This window comes from Erinaceus europaeus, chromosome 2 (assembly GCF_950295315.1).
Source record: "Erinaceus europaeus chromosome 2, mEriEur2.1, whole genome shotgun sequence".
Lineage (NCBI taxonomy): Eukaryota > Metazoa > Chordata > Mammalia > Eulipotyphla > Erinaceidae > Erinaceus > Erinaceus europaeus.
The window spans coordinates 98,284,225-98,304,961 of record NC_080163.1 but is presented as its reverse complement, the minus strand read 5'-3'; the positions used below and the strand labels follow the sequence as shown (position 1 = coordinate 98,304,961).

The 20,737-nt window shown below is 36.1% G+C and overlaps 1 protein-coding gene across 1 annotated transcript in view; it reads left to right on the top strand.

Annotated features, from left to right (window-relative positions):
* Positions 1-20,737, top strand: part of GLRA3 (glycine receptor alpha 3) — a 200,032-nt gene that overhangs the window by 154,914 nt on the left and 24,381 nt on the right. Inside the window, exons 7-8 of the mRNA XM_060184514.1 lie at positions 3,032-3,246; positions 19,753-19,896. Coding sequence (XP_060040497.1) covers positions 3,032-3,246; positions 19,753-19,896 — 359 coding nt within the window. The remainder of the gene's footprint in view (positions 1-3,031; positions 3,247-19,752; positions 19,897-20,737) is intronic.

Genomic DNA, 20,737 nt, shown 5'->3' with positions numbered 1-20,737 from the left:
GCAAAGTGTCCCATAAAAATAATAAAAAAAAATTAAGCATGGCCAAAGAAACTTTTAAGTTAAGTTTTCTTTTACTTTTGGTATCATGTCAGAACTGGTGCAACCTGTCCTTTTGTTCTCTGAAACTACATGTACACATGTGCCATATGTGCCATTTTGTTTCTTCCTGTGATAGATGCAATACTATATTTACATTTTTCATTTTATTAGTTACTTATTTGTATACTTATATTTGTGAAGCTAAGCGGAGACATCCTGCAAGCGCAATTTCAGCACTCCAAGAATTTTTTCTTTTCTTTTCTTTTCTTTTTTTTTTTCAGACAGAGAAGCAGGAAGAGGGAGAGACACCATATTTGGGTCTTAACTCTAGTATCATGATGTTATAGCACTTCTCACATCTATGACCAGGGCTCAAATCTGTGTTACATGTATAAGACATGCATCCTCAATGTTGAACTATGTCTCTGATCCAAAAACACCTTTTAGAAAGTCCTATGACAACTTTATTTTTTCTTCAGAATCATTTGAACTCTAGAAATTCCATCATGATATAAACTTGTCAGGCATTAAGCCAGCCCCCCTGCTCCATCATGCATTGCTGATAGTATGGCCTATTTACATAATCATTGTTTTACCTGATCTATCTTCTTTCTACCTCAAGACCCACCCTACCTGCAGGGTAACATTAATCCCACTGGCTAAAACCATCGCAACAGTTGCTAAGAAAGCTTCCACCTTCCCAGCATGCTTTTTTCTTTCTCCACCCCCTTTTTAGTCATTTCCGTTTCCACTTGCCACTTCTGGTTTTATCCTATAAAAGCCATCAGGATGCCGGCCAGGCTTCCCTGGACTGAAGACCCCACCAATATGTCCTGGAGCTCCGCTTCCCCAGAGACCCACCCTACTAGGGAAAGAGAGAGGCAGACTGGGAGTATGGACTGACCAGTCAACGCCCATGTTCAGCGGGGAAGCAATTACAGAAGCCAGACCTTCTACCTTCTGCAACCCATAATGACCCTGGGTCCATGCTCCCAGAGAGATAGAGAATGGGAAAGCTATCAGAGGAGGGGATGGGATATGGAGATTAGGTGGTGGGAATTGTGTGAAGTTGTACCCTTCCTACCCTATGGTTTTGTTAATTTATCCTTTCTTAAATTAAAAATAAATTTAAATAAATAAAAGCCACTTCTGATTCTAGTTTCTCTCTCTTCCACTTCCCTACCTAGAGGTCAGGTGTGCAGACCTGGAGGTGGATGCCATTGCAGCTGGCTCCACGTGGCTATGCCTGACTCTGGGGCTTCTGCATGAATAAAAGATTTGTATTGCTACTGCCAGGAGCTTGGTTCCTGGATTGTCTCTCTCCTGCCTGCAATGCTAGCCCGGCATAAACTGGTGGATTATTTAACTGAAAATCTTTCAGTTATTCTTGCTCTGTTTTATTTCAGTGTTTTAAGAAAAAAATTAAAATTTTACATTTTAATAAGGCTTTGAAATCCAAAACTTTTTTCATACACTCCAGGAAGTTTTACATATTTTGTGTATATCTAATAAATTGGTAAAAAGATAACACATATAGCATGTGTGTTTTTGTTTCATAGACACTCAAAAGGAGAATGCACTTTCTAGAGTTTTATAAAACCCTGTTAAGGCTTTTAAGATTCTGGTCAATGGAGGACCCTGTAGGTGTGCATGTGATAGTGCACAAGGACCCGGATATAAGTCCCAAGTCCTCACCGTGGGGGAAGCTTCACAAGTGCTGAAGAAGTGCTACAGGTGTCTCTTTTTCCATCTTTTTCTATACAAATTAAGTTCTGAAACATCATTCATTGTTTTCTTCTAGCAGCTGTGTCTATGTATCATGAAACATATCGCTCAAGTCACGTTAATGAACTTTTGCAGTCAAACCTATCTAACAACATGCCAACAATTTTCATGAGCATGCTCTTTGATGCCTTCCTTCATAATTGGATCAGAGAATGTCACTCAAAGGCAAATCAGCATGTTAGCTGCCTGACCTTACTCTTCTTAAAACAGCTAAAATAAGAAGAGCATAAAAATAGAAATTAACTTTTTCAGATAAACAATGACTTTAAAAAGGAGGAACAATGATCAAGCAAGGAGGACAGTGTGAAGAGCACAAGTATAAACATATTTAGTCACAAACAGTATATTTTGTTAATATTATTATGGCACAAATCTAAAGATAAAATGTATCAAAGGTTTATCTTTCAATAATGATTTTTAGTTTCCAAGTTATTAATGAGAAACATGGTTCCCTATTTGCATTTAGTAGCATCCAAAGAATTAAAACATGAAGTTGTTTAAATAAATTGTATTTGTGGAGCTAGTCACCTTCAATTATAGTTAGATTTTAGCATTTCCTAAATAATAATTTATTTTTTAATTATATAAAATTATTTTAATTTGTTTTATATTTAACAAATGACTAAGAAAATATTTAAAAGTACCATAAATGGTCAGAGAATGAATAAGTAAGGTACTTAAATAATAAATTCACATTTCTCCTACCTCAATGGAAATTGTTGAAATGAGAGTAGACAATAGATCTTTTAATATTTTGACAAACAAGAAATGCTCATCAAATGTAAAGGGAGAAATGATATGTTGCCTTCTGAAATACTACACTCCCAGGCTACCTTACTTCTAGAAAATATCAGGAAAAAAAATTGAACAAGTATTTTATTTTCTGAAATTGGTTTGCATGTATGACTCAGGATCCCATTTCATTGTTATGGGAAATGGTAGGACCTAATTATTATTATGAAAACAAAATGTGACATTTAATGCAGTAACAAACACTTTTTCTCCAACTCTCCTTCCCTTCCCTCCTCTCCCCTCCCTTCCCCTCTTCTGTCTCCACTTCTCTCCTCTCATTCCCTTTCCTCTGCTCTTTCCTCCCCTTCTCTCCCCTCATCTCCTCTCCACTCCTCTCCTTCCCTACTTCCTCCCCCACCCTGCTTTCTCTTTCTGTCTTTCTACCAATGGTTGTGCTTATTTTGCAACCATTTAGGAAAGTTTACATGTATAGAAGTGAGATTCCATCTTGAGCGACAAATGGGATACTATTTGATCCAGATGTACATTCCCAGTCTCCTGATCGTTATTCTATCCTGGGTTTCATTCTGGATCAATATGGATGCTGCACCAGCCAGGGTAGCTTTGGGAATAACTACTGTGCTGACCATGACCACACAGAGTTCAGGATCACGGGCATCTTTACCAAAGGTAAGTGAACTAACTAGACATGAATGCCTATTTGCACTGACATTTATGTATTCATGTTTATGCATATACGTTATTACCAGTTTTTACAAGATCTTTTCCACAATATTTATTAACAATTTAAAGTAATATGTAATTAAAGCATAAAAGCATGTAAAATACTGAGACAAAGTAAAGAACTTGGCCAATAATATCTTGTTTTAGCAATTTGTATTGTTGATTCCAGTTATTTAAACAGCAGTAATTCTTTTATATGCTATACAGTTTTTACCTGTATATTTTAAACATTGGAAGTGTGTCAAGCATGTAAATTGAGTTTGTATGATAACTTTAAATGGCAGCACAGTACTCTGCTATGAAAATTGTCATAGCTTATTTACTATTAAGAGTAACACAATAAAGAACATTTGTGATAAATAGACACCACATACATGAATATATACGTGTGTGTACATGCAAACATATGCATACAAATAGTTTTAATATATTTTGTAACATTATCTTAGAATAAATTCTTAGAACTGGGATTATTGTACTAAAAGCTATATATAATGATATGTAATGTCAAATTTCCATACAAAAATATTATAGTAATTACACTTCCACAAATAGCATGTGTCCATTGTGCTATGCCTTGAACCAAATATAGAATTAATTTATTCATCTATATTTTACTTATGTATTTAGTGTGGTGGGCTTTCCTGCATGTGCAATTCCACTTTTCCCAGAGCAACTTTTTTTTTTCAGAGAAAGAAAGAGAGAGAGAGAGAGACAAGCAGACAGTGAGAGATACCAAAACGCTCCTCAACTATCTGTAGAGTTTTCCCTTGGTACCCTGGTTCCTGGTGTTGTTTTCACTGGGCTGGCTTCACGGGCAGGTAACAGAAACACACGGCTGAGCTGAGAACGCAGTTTAATCATATTCACCAGCGGGCAAACAGTCCAACACCTAATCACCACACCATGTGCTCCTCCATCTTTCTCCTCCTGCAGCAGAGTGGAACCCAGGAAGTACATAGGCTAGGGGGCGGGGAGAAGCGCAAAACTAGCAAGGGCTAAACCAAATGTGCCGGAGATGGGGGGGGGGGGGGAATGAGACCAAACCAGTGTAACAGAAAAGACCATGTAAATAGACCACAATGTCAAGCAATGTAACAGAAGCAGAACTAGATCCCAGAAGCAGAACTAGAAGCATACCAACACCCTGGCACACTTATTTGATGCCAGAGCTAGAACCAGGGCCCTGACATTGCCCTCCGTATATGTTATTTTTGTGTAGTTTTCTTCACTAGATTTTAAGTAGCCATAGGTCAATAGAAATAAGTTTAATGATGTTATTTTAGTCCATTCCAAACTGCAGAATTAAAATAACAGTTTCAATATAATATTTCTTTACATAAAATATTCTGACTAAACATAGGGAGCTGTTTTCAACCACCGAGTAGCATATTAACAGAAAACTCTTTTTGCCTCCTAAATGACTTAAAGGAAAACTATTCTACTATCTAAATCAAATGATTATATCTAGCTTCCAATAAAATTTACTAATTACTACAATATACCTCAATGTAATAAAATGTTGTTATTTTTTCTATTTTGAGTGTGTTTTCTTTTTCTTAATTTATTTTTTACTTATAAAAAAGAAACATTGACAAAACCATAGGATAAGAGGGGTACAACTTCATACAATTCCCACCACCAGAACTCTGTATCCCATTTCATCCCCTGATAGCTTTTCTATTCTTTATCCCTCTGGGAGTATGGACCCAAGGTCATTGTGGGATGCAGAAGGTTGAAGGTCTGGCTTCTGTAATTGCTTCCCCACTGAACATGGGTGTTGATAGGTCAGTCCATGCTCCCAGCCTGCCTCTCTCTTTCCCTAGTGGGGTGGGGTTCTGGGGAGTCAGAGCTCCAGGACACATTGGTGGGGTTGTCTGTCCGGGGAAGTCTGGTTGGCATCATGCTAGCATCAGAAACCTGGCGACTGAAAAGAGAGTTAACATACAAAACCAAACATACTGTTGACCAGTCATGAACCTAAAGGCTGGAATAGTGCGGATGAAGAGTTGGGGGGTCCTCCGTTTGGTAGATAGCTAGTAGGCATATTTTAGTTATATTCCAAGGGGGCTGTGACTATAATTTTTTTTTTCCTGAGCCTGAAATCTGATGTGCAGGTGGATCCTAGTTATTGTCTGGGGAGATGATGTCATGGCTGGAAGAAGGACCAGACAACTGAATCAGAGAAGAGAGTAGCTCCCAAATCTGGGAAAGGTGTATATATATTGTTGATTGTAAACCCCATCAATTTCAAATAGATGGGGCTGCTATGTTTTCTTGTGCATCTGACATTATATACTGACCACATTAACTAAATTACACATTATTTATCATAGTTCTCATAACCTTTACCGAAAATTACACTCTATGATTCAGCATATTGAATGAAAATGTCTAGCAACAGGACATTTTCCCCCTAAAATGCTACTTACTAGATACATAAGTATGCTAATTCTTCCTTAAAAAAGGTTCCTGACTATTTTTCATAATGTCTATTTTTACTAACACTTGTTTGTATTTTCAATATGATCTATATAAACTTGTATATTTTAAAGTATTTCCCAGCTAAAACATACAAATATATTTGTAAAATTAAATTAGAAAGCCTCAATACATATTAATTTATGTATAAATGTCTAAATGATTATGAGTAGTAATGAAAGTTCCAGAGTCAATCTTTAATGAAAATTGCAATTACACATTGATTTTCTTCATGAGCTAAATAGGAAGGAATTCTCCCTTGTTATATAAGTTGTCAATCAGACTGTGGTCTGTTATAGCAGACTCAGGGACTCAGCAGGGTAAAAGAAGGAGCATTAAGGGAGGCTAGGAATCTCAAGTTTTATGGCCAAGTAGGGTGAGACATAATGACACCTATCTTGGAGAAATATGAAAATGTACCCTTATGACAACAGTAATCCTCTAAATCAGTATTTTCTCAATATAGTGAAAATGAGTTCAAGAAATTTTGTTAGCCATAAAAGAGAGAGGAAAATGTTCTTTGTTTTCTTTTTCAGTTCCATTGAATCACAACACAAAGACATTTGACTATACAGATTATGGCATAACTGGGTAACCATAAATACATGTACTGGAAAAAACAGAAATGAATCAAGCAGTAAACAAAAATATAGAATATAAATGTAATTAAAGGTGACAAGAGGTCTGGAATGATTTTACCCTTTTTTTCAAGAATTGCAATTTTTAAAAATATTCACTTTATTATAAGTTTTAAAAAAGTAGTAAACTTAAACCATGAATTTAATCATACATATAAGTGTATATAGTTATTCCATATATCAAAGAGACAACAATAGAAATTTGACCTAAAAAATAGAAGGACTGACCGATAAAATAATATTATAAGAAAGGTAATCACTTTTATCTTGCTGCTTTGTGACAGGTAAGGAATGAAAGGATGAGCTTATTCTGCTATTGACACTAGAATTCCAGAAGGCAGCTGCTGGAATAAGCAGTAAGAATTCATCTGTTGCATAAAATCATTAGAAAATCTCTTTGAAAATGCAATTCTGATTCTGTGATTTGGGAAAAATAGAAAGGAGTGAGATAAAGCCCCACCCTTACATTTAGGAACTTATGTCTAAACACATGCACCTTAACATTTGCTCTTCTCAACCTCACAAAAGAACCTTAGATGCCTGGAAATCTTGTTCTGAAACATCTATCAAAAGCTAGAAAGTAGGACAAAATTAAATTCAATGAAATATTAGTAATTATCAAACGTAAGAAGAAGGAATAATAGGCCATTTATTTATTTTATTTTTAAATTTTATTTATTTATTATTGGATAGAGACAAAAATTGAAAGAGAGAGAGACAGAGACACACCTGAAGCTCTACTTCCTCACTCAGGAAGCTTTCCTCCTGTAGGTGGGAACTAGGGGCTTAAACTCTGGTCTTGGAGCACTGTCATGTGTGCACTTAACCAAGTACGCCACCACCTAGCCCCAGCCATTAATTTATATAATCAGTCATTGTTAGTCTTTGAAAATATTTCTCCATACACAGAAAGGACTTGACAAAATCAATAGCTCAGACTCAATGTAGAATATCTCAGAGAATAAACAGTAGCCTGCATCTGGAGGACAAGAGTAGAGAGCCCTTCCTAATATCTCTTGTTGCTTTGAATTCTACAGCAGAAAGATAAATCAAACATATAACATTCCAAATCAAGACTCTTGTCATTTAATTCTTAGCATGGGGAGCTATTTGCCATTTCTTTTTTTTTTAACAGTTTTTGATTTTATTTATTATTATCTTTATTTATTGGATAGAGACAGCCAGAAATCAAGAGGGAGGGGGATGACAGAGAGGGAGAGAGACAGAGAGACACCTGCAGCCCTGCTTCACCACTTGTAAAGCTTTTCCCCTGCAGGTGGGGACCGGTGGCTCGAACCTGGGTCCTTGCGCACTGTAATACATGCGCTCAGCCAGGTGCACCACCACCCGGCCCCGCTATTTGCCATTTCTGTTGTCCCTGCTTTGGATTATCAGTAGAGAGTGAAATATATATTTTATTACCAGAAATTTTCGAAATTTTATAACTTTGAAATGTTTCTTACTATTGTGTGCTTAGATCTGAGTGAGTGTGAAACAAAAGAGCACTGATCATGGCATTATGCCCTGGAGGTTTTATAGACCTTGATTTAGGACTATGTTTTTTTTGGGGGGGTACAGTGATAAGCCTCTCAAGGATTTTTAATAAAAGTAGTATTCAAGCTGCTTTCTATGTGAAAAATCAAGCAGAAGGTATAGAAATCGTAGTATGGAAACAAACTGTTATAGACAGAGCAGAGAATGGTATGACTAGATTGGTAGCACCAGAGCAGAAGAGAAATGGACTTAGAAAAGGACACATGCTATTAATGAAAGTGTGTGTGTGTGTGTGTGTGTGTGTGTGTGTGTGTGTGTGTGTGTGTGTGTGTGTGTGATGTGTGATGGGATGGGGAGAGTTGAGCAGTGGCAAACCCAGTTGAGCACACACATTGCCATGTACAAAGATCTGTTTTCCAAGTCCCTGGCCCCTCACTTGCAGGGGAGAAGCTTCATGAATAGTATAGCAAAGCTACAAATGTCTCTCCTTCTTCCTTGTATTTCTCTTTCCTCTCTCAATTTCTTTCTGTCCTGTCAAATAAAAAATTGTATTACAAATAAAATGTAGTGGGTGGTAAATGGATAAGATTTGCATATGAATTGGGCATTGCAGATTAAGGGGACATCAAGGGTGGCATTTGGATAAGAAATTGAATAAATTAAGGAGACAGTTACTGATGAGGAAGACAAGTGGCAATGATCAATCTGTAGTTGAATAAATTAATAACTGAGGTATCAATAAAAACAACCACATGGAACTGTCAAACTTTGAAAGTTCTGAGCAGAGACACCCAGGCCTATGACATCAGGGTGTAAAATGTAAATATATATGGAAGAAGAACAGAATTTATTGTTCTAAGACTGAAAGAAAATTCAAGAAATGGAGAAATGAAAATGTATTAGTGATTCACACTCTTCCTGAAAATTCAAAAATCTCCTCTCTCTTTTCCTCTCCTAGAGTATATAGACAATTAACTTTTTGAGATACCAACATTGTGTCCTCTTTGGAAGGGATAGATTTTAATCAGGGTTCATGAAAGAGCACATAGTAATGATCTCTCAATTATCTTTTAAGTATACATTTGATTTATAATAACAAATAACAAGTTAAGATCTTGATGCTAAGAGAATTTTTTTCATCAGGTATGTGAATGGATAGAAATAGAAAAAAATCAGTGAAAGAGAACAAAAATTAAATTTGAAAACTATGATCTCTAACAAGAATATAAATTAGGGAGCTCTAGAAAAATCCTGGGTATACAACAATACTGCATATATCTCCTTTCACTTTCAAAAGTCAGTTAATTCCTTCGGCTGGGCATTGGTGCATCTGGATAACTGCAAATGCTACACAACAACCTGAGTTCAAGTTCCCAGTACCACCTGCAAGGAGGAGAGCTTCACAAGTGGTCAAGTGGTGCTGCAGGTGTGTCTGTCTGTCTGTCTGTCTCTCTCTCTCTCTCCACTCCCCCCCCCCACAGAGGACTGCTCAGTTCTGGTTTATAGAGGATTGAACCTGGGACTCTGGAGCCTCAGGCATAAGAGCTGCTTTACATAACCATCATACTGTCTACCCCTGCCCTCTTGCTCCTTCTATATCTCCTGCTTCACTAAATTTCTCTTTGTCTCAATCCAATAAAGAAATAAATAAGAAAAATAATCAATTAATTTTAAAAAGGTCTTCCTACTCTGTTTTTTGTTTGTTTGTTTCTTGTTCTGTTTCATAGAGACCAAAGTCTGGCTTTGGTGCAAGTTTTCTGATTGGTATCATTTGCGGAAGTGTACAAGTTATTACTACTGTTGTCAAAGAGATTGCAGGAACAGCTGTATATAAAAGGGGTTTATTGGCTTTAAAAACTGATTTGGGAAAGTTGCCTATGACACAGTCTGCAAAGCAAACTTCAAAGAGAATTTGGGAATCTGGTTTTGCTGAGAGTTCAATTAGGGCGATGTCATGTTGTATACAAATTTAGGAGTTTTCTGAAAGAAAACCACACATATTAATGATGGGCACAGATGGATATGCTCAGTATAGGAACATACATTGATCACACAGTGTGCACATAGAAAATTATGGGGGGGACAGGTGGTGGTGCACTTGCTTAAGCACATATAATATAGTGTGCAAGGACTCAGGTTTAAGCCCTTTACTTGCCCCCACTTGCAATAAGGAAATCTTCACGAGTGGTGAAGCAGTGCTGCAGGTCTCTTTTTATTATTATTTTTATTAGCAATTCAATATTGATTTACAAAATTACCTGTCAGTAGAGGTGTAATTCCACACTGTTCCCACCACCAGAGTTCTGAATCCCAAGTCCCTCTGTTGCAAACCACCGCAGTTCTCCCAAGGTTGCAGATATGGGTTAACTGTCACCTCTACAACTATCTGTTTATATTTGTACATATTCTTCCTCTTTTTCTTCTAGGTCCAATCCTCTTCCTCTCCAAGACACACATAATCCTATTACTACATCCAAATATCTCTCTCCATTTCATCCTCTCTCTCTGTGACTTGTTAGAGCTAGACTTCAGAGTCCTCTTATCCTTTTCCTCCTGTCATTTCTTCCCCACTGGGAGTGTAGATCAAAGTTGTTTTGGGGGTGCAAAAGGTAGGAGTTCTGGCTTCTGTTATTGCTTCTCTGCTGGAATTGGGTGTTGGCAGGTCAATCTATACATCCAGTCTGTTTCTGTTTTTCCTCAGTGAGACAATGCTCTGGAAAGGTGAGGTTCCAGGTCATATCGGTGAGTTTATCTGCCCAGAGAGTCAAGATGAAATCATGGTAGCACCAGCAATTTTTTTTCTGGAAGGTGACAGAACATAAAGTGAGACAAAATGTTTAATAGAGAGGAACCAAAAATAGGAACAGAGCAGATGAGATTAGGGATCTTAGAGTGGAAGCTCAGAAGTCCATTTCAGGCATGTTTCTTGAGGTCCATGACTATGGTCATTTTTTGCATGAGTTTGATAGCTAGCATGAAGTTGGATGAAACCATTGTCTGATTAAATTGGTGTCAAAGTAAAGAAAAGGGCTAGAAAGTTGGATTAGGGCAGAGACCAGTTCTCATTCTTGAAAATGTTATATGGATAGAATTAATTACTTGCTTCCATCTACCCAATCCATGTCCCATATGTATATATGCAGGTTAAGCACATGTGTTGCAAAGCTCAAGGACCAGCTTAAGGATCCTGGTTCAAGTTCCTGGCTTCCCACCTGCAGGGAAGTCACTTCACAGGAGGTGAAGCAGGTCTGCAGGTGTCTATCTTTCTCTCCCCCTCCCTGTCTTCCCCTCCTCTTTCCATTTCTCTCTGTCCTATCCAACAATGACAACATCAATAACAACAACAGTAATAACTATAACAATAATAAAAAACAATGGCAACAAAATGGAAATAAATATATTTTAATATATATAAATAATAAATATTAGAGGAAAAAATGGATTGAATGTCTCAAACTTTTTGATGCATAGACCATACTTCTGAGTATTTATTCCTTGAAGCTAAACATTTAGGACTTCAATTTGGCAATCTGAATTTTTAACAGTGGGCTGTATACCAAACTTTGAGACAATTTTAACTAATGTCTTAAACTCCTTGGAAAACATTCATAGCCTAGAATTACACCTCAAAACCTCCTGATAAGTAAGAGTGGATGTAAAACCTCCCTTTTTATAGTAGAAAAAAGCATTTATTTCCCAAATCAGAAAGCAAAACACCTTACATGGAGATTTGCAAATTTCTAAAAATATTTTCATATACTTATGAGAGGGGATAAAGAGAGAAAGAAAGAGAGAGATAAATGAAAGAGAAAGAGATGAAAGAGAGAGAGAGAGGGAGAGAGAGAGAGAGTTCACTGGGGAATTTGACTGCAGTAACACTGTGCTGGGTCTCAAACCCAAGGCCTCATGCCACCAGCCACACACCTCCCTGCACTTATAAACAAAAATAAAACCAATGTAATAAATTATTCATAATATATCTCTCAGGGAATACTTCTTTTCATCTTGTTTTCTGATAATATTATCTGTAATGGATATGTCCTTATATTTTTGCAGCGTAGACAAATGCTTGTGTTCTAATAGCAAACTGGGCAAAATCTTGGACAGCAACTATAAGTGTGATCAACGTACTTTTATCAGATTACCTTAATTTTTTTTCTTCTGAAAATATTTAATAAGAATGATAAAACTACATTTTTAGGGGGGGGGGGAGAAAAGGACCTGATAGGTTTTATCTGACTTCATGACTCCTCTTTGAAATTATACATGGATACATTAGTGATCAGAGGAAAAAAAGGAATAGGAAGTAACATGGCTTTATTAGTTTCATTTATTTATTATAAGAAAAAATAAAGACCAGAACACTGATCAATTATAGATGAGTGCCAGGCATTAAGCCTGAAGTCTCAGGGTCCACAGTCATGAAAGTTAGTGCCCTAATAAGCTGAGCTATCTCCCCAGCCTGGTAATATAGCTTTAATAAAATGTGACATATATATATGCTTCAGTAAAAGAATCTAGAGGAATGTGGTTGTGGAAATAGTTTAGCTGGTAGAGTGCTTAACTTGCGTGTCTGAGGCTCCAAGTTCAGTCCTTGCCACACTGCATGTCCCAGAGTAGTGTTCTTACTTCTCTCTTGCTCTTTCTTATTCTTATAAGACTCTATGTTCAATGAAATAAAACAAATACTTTTTAAATTTAGAAAAGAGCCACAAAAATATAATTCACTCTTAACCTTGTGGATTAAAAAAGATATATTAAGAAATGTAGCAACACACTCCTAAGAGACATTTCCAGTGATGTGTAAATATTATAGTTTCATCTAAGCATTAAACATGAATCTTAACATTTAGAATAGATAATGATAAGTTTCTGACAACTGAAGCAGAAAATGAAGATATCTAGATGACTTTTGAAATTTTTCTTCCCTTTGTGGTGGCACTTTCCTTATCTGATGAGTAGAGGGACTAGTCAAGTTTATCGTTTTGGAAAAATGATACAACACTGCCATTATTATCTACTAAAATCACAATATTCATGTAAAAAATAAGTTTAGTATTTGAAGCATCATGTATTTTTGAAAGGGTTTTGAAGGTCATATTACTATGAAAGTGACATCACTGGAAATCTAATATAGAGAGTCACCCTCCAAGACATGAATTTCAAAGCCCACAATGTCCTGCGATATCTGCTTTATTGACCAGTCAACCAGGAAAGCAATGCTCTAGACCCTCTGCTTTTTTCAGTATGAACTTCTTCCTTCTACAATAACACCTGTTTTTAAAATACACTTATGCCTTTTCTTTTGTTGTGATGTCTTTCTCTTTGGATTTGGGCACTACACAAATTTCAAAATGATTTTTTATTTTGTTTTATTTGCCTCCAGGGTTATCTCTGGGGCTCATTTTTGAGACTAGAATCCACTGCTCCTCACAGCCATTTTTTACATTTTATTGAATACGACAGAGAGAAATTGAGAGAGGAAGGGGAGATAGAGAGAGGGAGAGAAAGACAGACATTTGCAGACATGCTTCACTACTTGTGAAGCATCCTTATTGCAAGTACCTGGATCCTTGTACTAGTCCTTACACTGTACTATGTGAGCTTCACCTGGTGCACCACCATCCAGCCCACAAGCTCAAAACAATTTTGAGTTAGTGTTACTTGTTCTAGGCTGGGGTGATAGCTCAGCATGTAAGCACACAGAATTTGCATGCAAGAGAATCCAGGTTCAACTCAATGCATCAACTCCCATGAGTTAAGATAGTGTCTCCCCCACTATCATAAAAATAAGTTAAGTATAAGATAAGCTGTGATGGAGGCTCACCAGATAGAATGCACAACTCATACATAAGAACCCAGGTTCAAGACCTCAGGCCCCACCTGTAAGGTGGAAGCTTCATAAGCAATGGAGTAGTGTTATCGTTGTCTTTGCTTCTCTCTGTTGTGAACAAAGAAAAATAACAGAAAAAAATGTCTTGTGGGAGCATTGAAGTCATTGTGCAGGCATAGAGTCCCAGTGATAACTCTGATTAAAAAAAAAAAAAATTCTGAGGGAGTCAGGTGGTAGTGCAGCGGGTTAAGTGCAGGTAGTGCAAAGCGCAAGGACCGGCTTAAGAATTTGAGTTTGAGCCCCCGGCTCCCAACCTGCAGGGGAGTTGTTTCACAGGCAGTGAAGCACGTCTGCAGGTATCTAACTTTCGTTCCCCCTCTCTGTTTCCCCCTCCTCTCTCCATTTCTCTGTCATATCTAACAATGACAACATCAGTTAAAACAATAATAATAACTACAACAATAGAACAACAAAGGCAACAAAAGGGAATAAATAGTTTTCAAAAAAGTCTTAAAAAGATACTAAAATGTATTTTTAGATGTTATTCCCCCTTGAAAACATTATAAAATATAGAATTCATCTACACTAGTGAAAAACACAAAATTAAATGTCTCATAATTTAGATTTCACAAAGCCAGAGATTAATGAATAGTTAATGTGATGTGAAACAAAATTCATAGAAAAATATTATATGTGAGAATTTTTAGCACATCTCAGAGAAGAGGAATTTAGCTGTATGCTTGAGTTGTTTGCTGATTCAACATTAAGAAATGCTCATCATAGTTTACGTGATAGTTCTGAGGAATTGGGACAATTTACTGGAATGACTGTCATTAAAGAGAGAATAATCACCCTATTCAAAGGGTTATTATAGCTAATCAAAAGCAGTCCACTGAACTTCTTTGTTGTACTTTCTCTCAAAAAACAAGTTTGGATTGAGAAAAAAATTAGTGAGATATTCACTCTCAAGTGGTTCCCAGAAAATGTGTTTCATAGAATGCCTTCATCAAAGTTTGCATGAGATTTTATGATTCAAAATCCAGATTCTAATGTAATCGATCAGTTATTCTTATCTTTAAACTATGCTGCTCTGTAAATACATTTTAAACTTCTGTCTGGAAATATGTTTACTACTACTTTGGGTTATAATTTAATAAAATACATCTAACAAGTATTTACCCATTGATGAATCATCTTCTGAGTTGTCCTATAGGATAGCACTGGCCCTAGTAACATTTTTTACATCTTCTGGGACAAGTAAGAAAAAGGTATGAATCTTGATAACCCACTCAGTAATCAATAACCAGTTTATTAGCATATGACAAATATTTGTGAGTAATGGCCTAAGAAATATGCAAACTCATTTCTTCCTCTGAGTCAGAGGGCACAAAATCAAATGACTTCTGAAGGAGTGTATATACACAAAGAACACAGAGGGGTCTAGTATAGAACTGGGAGGTAGCTAACTGCTATGTATTGCATGTTTGAGGCCCAGGGTTTGATCTTCAGTACAGGACAACACAAAGATAAAAACAAACAAAGTTTGTAGAGTTGACATTTTTTTTGTTTGTTTTGCCTCTCTTTCATATTGTTTTTTTCTTAAACGTCAGCAAAGGAACTGGGTATAATTAATAAGAGGATGCAAATAAGAACTGTGGTTAACTGCTGAGGTCCATTCCATTCTTCCATGAGCATTTTTAAAATTTTTTGGTACACTGTGTTGTCCAAACTCATGCCCATGTCTGAATTTGGCTTGTAGCTTATTGTTTTTTCTATTCTCTAGATTTAATCAGTGCTTCAGGGTGCTACTTGAACTTTATTTTATTTTACCCCCCTTACTCTTTAAAATAGTTTCAACTGAGAATTAAAAGAACTTATTAAAAAATAAAAAATCAAATCTTGCTAATTTATAAAAAGAAGATGTTAATTAATTAACGTTGCAAGACAAAAAAAGGAGCCCCCCCAAAATGATTAGCTAATTTTTTTTTCCATACCAGTGTTGAGTCAAAGTTCAGTGAAGTTGAGTGTAAAGAGTATAAAAATGAAGTCCAGATGCAGAGTTGGGGGGGTGTCTCTGTTTTGTAGATAGCTAGTAGGCATATTTTAGTTATATTCCAAAAGGTCTGTTGGTTATACTAGTTTTTTTTTTTTCCCCTGAGCCTGAAATCTGATATGCAGGTGGACCTAAGTTATTGTCTATGGAGATAATGTCATGGCTGGGAAAAGGACCAGAAAGTTAGATCAGGGAAGAGAGTAGCTCCCAAATATGGGAAAGGTGTATAAATATTGTTGACTGTAAACCCTATTGATTTGATGTGATCTGGGGCCCATATTCAGTTTAGGAGCCTATGTGACCTCTTCATCCCTGTAGATCCGAGCTCACATTATGTGGTAATGAGTAGAAACGTTCCAAGCTGCCCCAATATCAGGACCCATTTTTCTCAGGTGTAGCATAGAGTATGTTGTCCAGCCTTCCTTTGGAGGATGGAACATTCTCTACCGTTGTTGATACAATTTGAGGGCAATGTCCTATGGGGGCCCACAAAGGGATCTGTTTTGTTGTTCCTGACAGAGATGACCTATAACAATGGAGAGAGGGATTTATTCTAGGTCTAGATTCCCATCATGTCTGGGAATTTCAGGACTCCCTGAATAGGGCCCCAACTCTTCATCTGCACTACTCCAGCCTATAGGTTCATGATTAGTTAATAACTTGTTAGAATTTATATGTTAACTATCTTTTCAGCCATCAGGTTCCAGATGCTAGCATAATGCCAACCAGACTTCTCTGGACAGACAGCCCACCAATAAGTCCGGGAGCTCCGATTCCGCAGAACCCTGCCCCAGTAGTGATAGAGAGAGAGGCTGGGACTATGGATCGACCTGTCAATACTCATGTTCAGCAGGGAAACAATTACAGAAGCCAGTCTTTCCATCATTTACATCCCACAATGACCTTAAGTCCATACTCCCAGAGGGTTAAAGAATAGGAAAGCTATTGGAGGAGGGGGTGGGGTATGGCGTTCTGATGGTGGGAATTGTGTGGAGTTGTACCCCTCTTATCCTATGGTTTTGTCAGAGTTTCCTTTTTATAAATAAATTAAGATTAAAATAAAAAATAATAAATTTCAGGGGGGACAGGTGGTGGCGCACCTGGTTGAGTACAAGTTACAGTGTGCAAAAACCTGGGGTCAAGCTCCGGGCCCCCACCTGCAGGTAGAAAGCTTCACAAGTGGTGAAGCAGGGATGCAGGTGTCTCTCTGTCTCTCTCCCTATCACCCCCTCCCCTCTCACTTTCTGGCTGTCTCTATCCAAATAAACAAATAAATAAAGATAATAAATAAATAAGTAAATAAAGTCCAGGTAGCACACTGAAGCACTGATTTAATCTAAATCACCTGTGGCACGGTTGCATTTATTAATTCTCATTACCTATGTTGGCTGCAAATAGTTCTGAGGATTTTTTAATACAATGCAAGTTCCTGTCTGCAGTGTTTATTTCCAAACACGAAGCCTGTTAGGGTTGTTCTCTACTGTGGTAACAGTGAATGCCCATGTGATGATTGCCCAGCCATCTGAGGTCACAGTGAAAATGAGAGTGACAATACTAGATCTGAATCACCAGCATCCAGAATGGAGTTGGAATATCCGTTTTTCTTTCAAGCCAGTGAGACTGGGGATGGTTATCTATAGTATCGTACTCCATCACTAGTGATATTCACTTCTTTTCATGGTTGAAAGAGAGGATGAAGGGAAATTTCATGCTTGATTAAGCACCGAGAATATGACTACTTCTTAAGGCCAAAGTGACTTGATTTTAGTCTCTATAACTTGATAATTATAAAATCCAACTATATGTATTTTATTTGAAACACAAGAAGTAATCATTATCTATTTTCTGATGATAGTATTGCAAAGTAGGATGAATTCATAATATTTCTGGAAAATTGTAGTATGTAAAGAGTATAGAACATAGAATACTTATACTCTGCTTCCTACATTATAACACATATTCTTTATAAGACCTATTTTTCTAGAATCAACAAATACAGGGCCTTCAGTAATTAAAGCTGGACACACTCAATGAATATTTTCAAGCTAATCTGTTTCCAAATTATTATCAGTTGCAAGGAAACAGGTCACCTTTCTCACAATAATACAGCAGTGTATATAGTAAAATATATATATATTGTACAGGAGACCAGGATAAAATGTTACTCTGACCTCTAAGTAATATTGCTTCATCAGAGCAGCTACATTGTTTTTGTGTGGCAAATAGTACTCTTGTCTCCTTTTCTACATTGTCTGCCAAGAAGTTGATAAAATTTAGGATTTGAATTGGCAAATATGAAGTATCTAATGTGAAAATTTTGTTCTTAACTTCTGAATAAACATTAAAGAAACTGGAATGTAAAATACAGAGAGATAATCCTATTTAGTCTATCACCAATTGTTAGTTTGTAGTGGTAGCTTAAATAGATGACATAGAATTCTAAGATTTAGGACTCACATACTTACATTTAAATCTCAGCTTTGCAATTTAGCAAGCATGTTAGTTCAGAAAGTTGTAACAGACTATCATAAACTAGGTGAATATTAGACAATAGAACTTTATTTTACATCAATCTGGAGGTTAGGGAATTTAAGATGGGGGCACTAGGAGAATTATATAAACAAAGGCCTACTTCATGTCACACATAGAGTGGTCATCTGTGTCCTCATATGGTGGTTAGAAGAAACAGGAAAACTCTGTAATTCATTTTATAAATGCATAGATGAAATAGTCATTTCTCTAAGCCCCACTCCTTAATACCATCACCTTGGGAGTTAGACTTCAACATCTGAATCTGGAGTAGAAGGAGGCAATTGATTTTATAGGTAAATCCATGCAATCATAAAATATTTACTGTAACTCAATCTCCTCACCATCAGAAATGGAAATACATAGAGCTGAGAAAGTGATACAATGACTACAGCATTGGATTTAAAAGCATGAAGCCCCAAGTTCCTTGCCCAGCATCATATGTGCTACAGTAATGCTCTAGTTCTCTCTCCTTGTCTCTCCCTATTTATTTCTTTATTATTTTAATAAATAATTATTTTTTAAATTAGAGTATTTTCATAAGTGGTTCTAAGGACTATAACAGTAACTTTTAGTAAACTGATAAGAGCACTTAGTAGTTTTATGGTTATAGTAAATAATATTTCTTTAAGATCAAAAATTTGTCTACAAGTCAGGGAAATAGTCAGGAACAAAACAGTCCGTGGAGCCTTCCAGTACAAGGACAGAACCAAAAAGGTGTTATAACCAGCAGTATTAAGATATTAGCTAAATATATGACAAATAATAGTAATAATAATAATAAACACATAGTGAAAGGAGAGTTAAGTTTCTCACCATCTTAGAATATGTTAAAATGTCTGGAAAGGGTTACACCTAGAATAAACCCTCTGGTGTTGAACTGGAGTTAGAGAAACCTGTGTGAAGCTTTGATTCATGTATAGATCAGTTAATGATAGGTAGAGAGAGAAACAGAAGAGATAAAAAGATAAATGCGATCTAGTACAAATAGGAAATCTGATAATTCTTTTTAATGTTCTTACAACATTTCTATAAGGTTAAACTTGCTTTAAAATATTAATAAAATTATGGAACGAAAGGTAGAAAAGCAGTATCTTTACTTGTATGTCACATTATACTTTGGGGAAGGCTATAATATGCTATACTAAGGTTTACTTATGTTTTATTGATTTTTTGTCATCCGTTTGGACTAGTACTACATTAAGAAAATCATAGCCCAAAGCATACAAGTTTTAATATATGAGCAACCAATAGTTAAATCTTATCAAGTTAACTCCTGAACAATTATGTTTAAGTAAAATAAATGTTCGTATTATTTATTTTTATTCTTCTAAGAATGTAAATGTTGTAATTTAGAATCAGAAATTTAGTGGTGTTCCAATGGAAGAAGCAAGTCAAATTTTTGTTGTTGTTCTTTCTTCTAGGTTTCATATGTCAAAGCAATTGACATTTGGATGGCAGTATGCCTTCTTTTTGTGTTTTCAGCACTTCTGGAATATGCAGCTGTAAACTTTGTATCAAGACAACACAAAGAACTTCTGAGATTTCGACGAAAGAAAAAAAATAAAGTAAGCAGCTGAATACCTTGAGTTCACTAGGATATCAACTTTTTACGGCAAAATATTGTATTTGATAGAGATGTGCAGACTGGAAATGGAGACTGAGAACAAAGTGACATCTTATCTTTTTGGTTTTGTTCATTTGAAATTTAAATTATCAAAATAACTACAGGATGAAAATGATAAATCTAATTTCACATCACAAAGCTCATCGGAGTTTATACAAAAGTTATTCATTTCTTTTCAATGTGCTCGCTGAAGTGATATTATTTTTCTCTAAAATTAACAAAATATAATTTCTTCCTTCTAATATTAGTGTTTTCTTAGTTTGACATATATCATCAAATATAACTATGAAAATTGTTCCTTTTTTGCTTAATCCTTTCATTATTTCCATCAAATTTTACTTGTTCATTAATACTATGCTATCCATATAGAATTATGTGAACCTTTCATGGATACTTTCTTTTTATATATGAAATTTATTTATTTAGATCCTTTCTAGTCATGGAATCTTCACCTTAATGCAACAACTTTTTTTTCTCCATCTTTTAAAAATTTTATTTTATTAGACGGAGACAGAGAGACAGAAAAAGGCTGATATTTTTCATTGTTTTACTCATTGTTTTATTTCAAATAGTGAGTTAGACAGGGGGAGAGATATCATAGCACTAGATCTTCCCGTGATGTTTTGCTCCCATGTGGTGCTGGGCTTTGAACCCAGTTGGCATACATGGCAAGAAATGTGTCCTACCTGATGAGCTATCTCTCAGTTACTTCCGTTCTTTTCATTCTTTCTTCCTCTGTACATCTATTTGTTCTCATTCTCACTTGGTCCCTGGCATTGATA